The sequence below is a fragment of the Microtus ochrogaster genome, unplaced genomic scaffold (genome assembly GCF_000317375.1).
Source record: "Microtus ochrogaster isolate Prairie Vole_2 unplaced genomic scaffold, MicOch1.0 UNK68, whole genome shotgun sequence".
Lineage (NCBI taxonomy): Eukaryota > Metazoa > Chordata > Mammalia > Rodentia > Cricetidae > Microtus > Microtus ochrogaster.
This window is the reverse complement of record NW_004949166.1, coordinates 1,241,733-1,248,858: the sequence shown is the minus strand read 5'-3', so window position 1 is coordinate 1,248,858 and position 7,126 is coordinate 1,241,733. Positions and strand designations below refer to the sequence as shown.

The window sequence follows — 7,126 nt, the reverse complement described above, 5'->3', positions numbered from 1 at the left end:
TCTAGCTGTCTCCCCCACTGTACTCTAACATGGGGATGTCACTAGCTCTAGCTGTCTCCCCCACTGTACTCTAACATGGGGATGTCACTAGCTCTCAGATCTCCTGGCAGATCACAGGAGGCTCAAAAGAAGCTCTTACAGAGAGGTCCAGCAGTTCCAGGGCAGATGATCTGTTGTTCCGGATGGACTTAAGGAGACTGACATATCCTTCACTTCGAATGGGATTCTTGGAAATCTAAGAAAGATGAATACACCAGAATACTAGAGCCTTTTATGGGGACTCATGCCCATAACCCCAGTGCTCAGGAGGTAGAAGCAGGAGGATTAGTTCAAGACTACTTACCAAGTTAAGAGCCCACTAAGGGTTGAAGAGATGGCTCGGTGGCTAAGAACACTGGCTTCTTTTCCAGAGAACCTGAGTTCAATTCCTACCACCCACACTAGTCTCAGGGGATCTGATACCCTCTTCTGGCCCCTGAAGGGCACCAGACATATATGTGGTACACAGATATATATACAAGTAAAACACTCAAGCATAAATAAATCTTAAAAAATTTAAAACAAAACACAAAAATCAAGGTCTTGAGAGGCAGCTTAGTAGTTAAGACACTTGCTTCTCTTAAAGAGGATCCAATTCAGTACCAAGCAGCCTCGTGGGATAGCTTACAACTACTTGTAAATCCAGTTCCCAGGGTCTGGTGCCCTGTTACTTCTATTTACCCAGGCACACATAAAAAACAAAAGCCAACAAATGACCTTAAAACAACAACAATAAAAAGATGGTTCTTAGTAGGCCATGCTTCTGATTGACAATAATCACCAAGTACTAGGAGGGCTGGTGAACTAGATCAATAGGACCCATGGAAGGGAAGTGTGAAGAGGGTGGATCCAGCAGTGAACTCTGTAGATATCGGGGTGAGAAAGTAGGCTGTGGGCCCCAACCCCCTAAAAAGAGGTTGTTCATCCAGGTGGGATTCTGAGACTCACTGTGCCTTGGGGATTGTTTAACAGGTAGCTGGGAACATGAACTTGAAATTGGTCTTGGTTCCTATGTCACAGGAGGTGGAATTGCTAATGAGTGGGAAGCTAGGGGCCAGGCAGAGCCAGGCACACTCCAACTCCCATGCTGAGATGAACACCCCTTCCCCAGTCTCCTCCCCCATACACGTTGGTACAGCAGAGAACTGCTCACCTCACCTGGCTCCTTCCCTTCTGTTTTTGCTATCACCCTGTCTAGTGCCCCACTCATCACCTGCAAACCTCTGGACACAAAAAGCTCAGGCATGTCTCAACTATGGCCAGTCAGCACCCCTGAGCTGACCCTGGGTTTCATTGGGGACAGCAGAGGTGCAGGGGAGAGAATGAGAGCAAGCTGAGGGATGCGTGGCTGCCTTCCCCACCGTGGAACTCCTGTGAGCAGGACAAAGAACCGCAGGGAGTTGCCAGGGCCCCTGGGAAAAGGGTGGAAAGGAAGAGTCAGAGGTGAGTCGTGGTCACAGGAAGCTAGGAGGTTCCCTCCCAGAGATGCCCATGTGCTGTCTCTGCAGCGAAGGGGCTGGCGGGAGAAAGGGCTGTATGAAGAGACACAGGGTCAGTCTGTGCTGGAGCCTCCCCGACCAGGCTCAGACTTACAATAAGAATCCGAAGTGTCTGGTTGACTTGCAGTCCCAGTCCCAACCTCAGGGCCCCTGCCATGGAGATTCGGTTGTTTCTGCAGCAAGAGAAACATATGTGTCAGAGTTAATCAGCAAAGGAGCCCACTAATACATAAATGTAGTGTGTATCTACAATAGAATCTATTCAGTCATAAAGAAAGAAATACTGTGTCATCTGAAGCAAATGGACGGACCAGGAGGGCATTATGTTAAGTGAAACAAGCCAGACAGAAAGCCTACGCAAACACTAACAACAACAACAGCCTGGAAAGTATATTAGTAATTACTAGAGATCAGGACAGACATGAAGAGGAGAAAAGGAAAATAAAATAAAAGGGAGGCTGGATGGGGTCAGCACATCTGCAGGCACGTGAGGAAGCATCCCACCTAACCCCATCTGCATCACACATTTCCAGTTTGCAAGACTCAGTGCCTCGGAGCCCCTGCCTGAGCTGCTTCCCACAGATTGGGTTTCACAGTGCAGCTCTCCTCTCAGGCTCAGGTCACGGGGGGTGGGGGGGGGGAGTATACTGCTGTCCCATAGGTGGCAAGCACACTTAGAGTGCCTCCAGTGGAGAGGAGGGGTGCCAGCTCCTAGGCTATTTGAGCTTAGAAGATGCTCCTGTGTGTCTTGTGCCCGCTGGCAACCATACCCATTACCACAGCAATTTCTGACCTGAACCCCAGTCCTCCAAATTGTTGTCTCTGAAGCCAGGCCTACATACTTAATACTGACTTCTTTCTCTTTTTTTTTTTCTTCCTAAGATAGAGTCTTCTGAGCAGTCGTGGTGCACACCTTTAAACCCAGCACTTGGGAGGTGGAGGCAGGCAGAGTTCTGAATTCAAGGCCAGTCTGGTCTGCAGAGAGAGTTCCAGGATAGCTAGGGTTACATGGAGAAACCCTGTCTCAAGGAGAAAAAAAAAAAAAGACAGGCTAGCCTGTAACTCCTATATAGCTGAGGATGATCTGGAACTTTTGATTTTTCCTGCCTCTGCCTCCTAAGTGCTGGGTTTACAGGTATGGAAAACATTGCGATTGGAGACTGGAAAAGTCACTGACTGCTATGGGTAGAGCTTACAGGTAGTTCTTGAGGGTGCTGGAAAGACGGTAATGCTGAAATGCCAGCAGCAATGAAGCCCCATATCACATCTCAGAAAGGAGCAAAGTTTTTATGGTTAATCAGAATATTTTGGCTAAAAATCTGTGTGCTGATCAGCTAGGGCTGAAGAATCAGCTGTGATTGTCAAAGAGGAGGGCAAGGCCATTGCAGTGAAACCTGTGCTTATTGAGGCAATAGGGTGCGGGTTAGCTGGAGCTGAAGAATCAGCTGCAATTATAATAGACCAGCACCGAGACAAGACCTGTGCATCTCAGGGACAAAAGGGAAATATTCCCCAGGGTCAGCACCAGAAGCTGATCTGTTGGAGGAGGCCATTTGTCTGTTCCCAGCTGTCCAGACCCGAAATAATCACTCAGAAACTAGATTATTTGCAATACTGTTTGGCCAATAGCTTAAGTGTATTTCTGGCTTACTCTTATATCTTATATTAACCCATCTTGCTAATCTATATATTACCACGTGGCTGTGGCTTACCAGCAAGATTCTGGCAAGTCTGTCTCTGGCAGAAGCTTCATGGCTTCTCTCCTCTCTGCCTTCTTTCTCCCAGCATTTAGTTTTCTCCGCCTAGCTCTACTCTGCCCTATCACAGGCCAAGGCAGCTTCTTTATTCATTAACCAATAGAAGCAATACACACACACACACACATATACAGAAGGACCTCCCACACCACTGTTCTAAGGAGGCTAGATTACATCTTGTGTAGATGGAAGCTGCCATCTAGAACTGGTTTTGAAAGCATGGAAGATGCATAGTTGAGAAGGTCATGGAGAGAAACTGAGGCATTGCTCCTTGTTGCGTTAGGGTGAGGCCCAAGGGACCACTGATGAAGGGGAGGTCTCAGTTGCAATAGAGATTGCAACTGGGATGTCCACCAAGATGCAGGTGTGGTGGGGAGTGGTAGGAAGACAGCTATGTGCTTCAGCTAGTGGGGTGCAGAGATGGGGCTACTAAAACCCTCTGGAGCCCCAAAGATGACGAGTCTCAAATGGTGGACACAGCTACATGATTGAATTCACATTGCCAGATTTTATTTTTGCTTAGGTGTGATTGTTTTTAATCCTCCAGTTCTTCCCACTTGGAATAAGAATGTTTAAGTATGCAGCTTGCTTTTGATTTTAGAAGAACCCAGTGACAGACTCTGGGGTTTTTAAAGTTCTTTCTTTCTTTCTTTCTTTCTTTCTTTCTTTCTTTCTTTCTTTCTTTCTTTCTTTCTATTAGGTTGAGTGCAAGAACCTGATGAGTTCAGAAAGAAACTGTCAGGTCCCTGAAGCTGGAGTTGCAAGCAGTTGGGAGCCATCTGATGTGGGAGCTGAAAACCAAACTTGGGTCCTCTGTAAGAGCAGTACATGTTCTGAATCCCCAAGCCATCCCTCCATCGCCAAGAAACTCCATTTTTAAAAAATATTTATTTATTATGTATATGGTAGTCTGCCTGCATGGCCAGAAGAGGACACCAGATCTACTTACAGATGGCTGTGAACCACCATGTGGGTGCTGAGAATTGAACTCAGGACCTCTGAAAGAGCAGCCAGTGTTCTTAATCTCTGAGCCATCGTCCCAGCTTCAAGACTGCACTTTTAAGGAGACTTTGGACTTTTTGTTTTGTTTTGTTTTTTGGTTGTTTTGTTTTCCAAGAAAGGGCTTCTCTCTGTATCTTTGGCTATCGTGAAACTCACTCTGTAGACCAGGTTGGCTTCAAACTCAGGGATCTGCCTGCCTGCCTTTGTTTCCTAAGTGCTGGGATCAAAAACATGTCCTACTACCACCCAGCTGAGACTTTGGACTTTCAAAAAGATCTTGGATATTTAAAATCCTGGATTTTTTTTAAATATGTATATGAGCATTTTGCTTTATGTATGTAGATTCACCACATGTGTGCCTGGTGCCCACAGAAATCAGAAGAGGGCATCAGAGTCTCTGGAACTAGATGTGTGGTTTATTGTGAGATATCATGTAGGGGCTAGAAACCAAGTCCGGGTCCTCTATAAGAGCAACAAATGCTCTAACTACTGAGCCATCTCTCCCATCCTGAAGGGTTGGGATTCTAAGGCCTATATTTTACATTGTAAAATAAACATGAGGCCTTGGGGACCCGGGATGGGAAATTATGCCTTAACGTGTTTGTGTGTCAAGTTAACAAAGGATGGGTTGTGCCTGTCAGTTTTTATTGTCAGTTTGACACAGTCTAGAATTATCTGGACGTGCTCGCTTCGGCAGCACATATACTAAAATTGGAACGATATAGAATTACCGGGAAGAGTCTTAATGAATAGGAATTACCTAGGTCAGGTTGGCCTACTGCGTGTCTTTGGGGGTTGTCCTGGTTGCTAATCGATGTAGAAAGACTCACCCCGGATGTGGGTGGCACCACAAATAAACTGTGAAGACAGCGAGCAGCAGCGTGAAGAACGCTCTCGGCTCTTGGCTGTGAGTGTGATGTATTCTTCCTGAGGTGCCTACGTCTAACCCGCATTGTAAGCTGGGTGAACCCTTCCTCTAAAGTAGCTTTTCGTCAGCATGTTTCATCACGGCAATAGAAGTGAAACAAGGAGTAAGACACCACTCCTGATATATGTGATGTGGGGCCATGAGCCCACAGCCCGCGGGCATGCGAGACAAGCACTGTACCAACTTAGTTACACCCCAGCCCCCAGCAACAGCCTTGAATGAGGGCAGAGCTCGCTGCAGCATTGAGGCTCTGGCCACACAGCAGGAGCAGTGTGGACAGCATCCAATCACTGTGTGGCCGAGAGTGGCACCCTCATTTCTCACCTCATGTTCAGTTCTTCCAACACGTTGTTGGCCTTGAGGGCCTCGCCTATTGCAGAGGCTCCAGAGTCTCCAAAGCCATTATGAGAGATATCTAGGACTTTCAAGAATATATTTGCCTAGAACATAGAGAGCAAAGCCGTGAGTTCACATCTAATGGTGCAGAAAGCCATAGGGCCAGGGCTCCAGCCTCAGCGCACGGGAGAGCCCGAGCAATGCCGAAGACAGAGAGGTCCTGGGACAGAGTTAGCAGGAGCTCTCGGGCACCAGTGACCAAACAACCTGAAGAGCAGCAGAGGATGATGGGTAGGGTTATGGGCATCTCAGAGATGATCAGATCCACACCTATGGGGAAATTCCCAAGGCAGGTATCCTAGGGCGCAGAGACCTGGGGACAGGGCACCTACATGAAGCCTGCCCAAGAGACTGTGATTAGGGAAGGGTGAGTGTTCTGACCTGACCCTTTCTGGGGTGGGACCCCCACCTACCCACTGCAGTCAGCTCTATAAGAGGGCATGGCAGTGGCTGTGTTTCCAAGGTCATTGTCATTGGACAGTGACGATGCCTCATGATATCCTGGGAGGGCCTGAAACATCTGTTTCCAGATCTATAGCCTTTCAGGGAAGCACTGACGGGGTGTGCTGGCACACATCTCTGTGTGCTAATAATGTCACCAGGCTGCACAGATGTCCCCTACCAGCTGAATGTGATGTCTGGAGAAGGGCAGCTGACACTATCTACAGACCCCTAGAGACCCTTCAGGAAATGGACTGAGAGTCAGTGCAGAGTATTCTCATTTACTGGTGGTGGGAAAACAGGTCATCTCAGACGTACCATGTTAAGAACTGGCTCGGGGAAAACTTCCCTAAAGGAGAGGCAGGCTATGAGGACTGAGTGGGCAAGGGTCTCATACCTCCAGGCCCTTGGCAAATGCAACGGCTCCTGGGCCTCGAAGGTGATTCCAACTGAGGTTAAGCTCTGTGAGTCCTGTGTTTTCTGCTAAGGCAGGTCCAAGGATCTCTCCTGAGGAGCACCAAGAGATTTTTATGACAAACAAAAATGTTATGTTCAAAAATGACCTGATGCTCACCATGTCCTGAAACTTCTGCTGGCAGGAAGGTGACAAAGTTCAGTGTATACCTGGACTACCTGTAAGGAACATGTGTGTGCACACGTGTATACACCAGCACAGGGTCTTTTCCTACAACACAGACAGGTCACTCTGTCATCCAGACTGGCCTTAAACTCCAGATTATCTTGTTGTCACCTCCATTGTGTTGACAATACAAACAAGAGCCACCACGCTCAGCAAGGAATCCACATCTAATTGGGAAGAGATGAATTCAGAGTAACGAGATTCCAACTATTCTAATCTACAAACAAAACGGGTAGAGATGCAGTGGTAGTTTTGATGAGGTCTGGAAGTAAGGACAGAGCAGGTGACCTAGAATCAAGGAATCCAGATGCATGTGCATGTGATGGACACAGGGATGCAGACATGATGGACACAGGGATGCACACATGATGGACAGCAGGGATGCACACATGATGGACAGCAGGGATGCAGACATGATGGACAC

At 47.6% G+C, this 7,126-nt stretch overlaps 1 protein-coding gene across 2 annotated transcripts in view; it reads right to left on the bottom strand.

The window, feature by feature from the left end:
• Positions 1 to 7,126, bottom strand: part of Lrrc74b (leucine rich repeat containing 74B) — an 18,058-nt gene that overhangs the window by 4,454 nt on the left and 6,478 nt on the right. Inside the window, exons 5-8 of one of the 2 annotated variants that reach the window (XM_005369984.3) lie at positions 6,460 to 6,569; positions 5,550 to 5,665; positions 1,633 to 1,711; positions 140 to 235 (exon numbers count right to left, since the gene is read on the bottom strand). In XM_005369984.3, coding sequence (XP_005370041.1) covers positions 140 to 235; positions 1,633 to 1,711; positions 5,550 to 5,665; positions 6,460 to 6,569 — 401 coding nt within the window. The remainder of the gene's footprint in view (positions 1 to 139; positions 236 to 1,632; positions 1,712 to 5,549; positions 5,666 to 6,459; positions 6,570 to 7,126) is intronic. The other variant, XM_005369985.3, reaches the window with a different exon arrangement.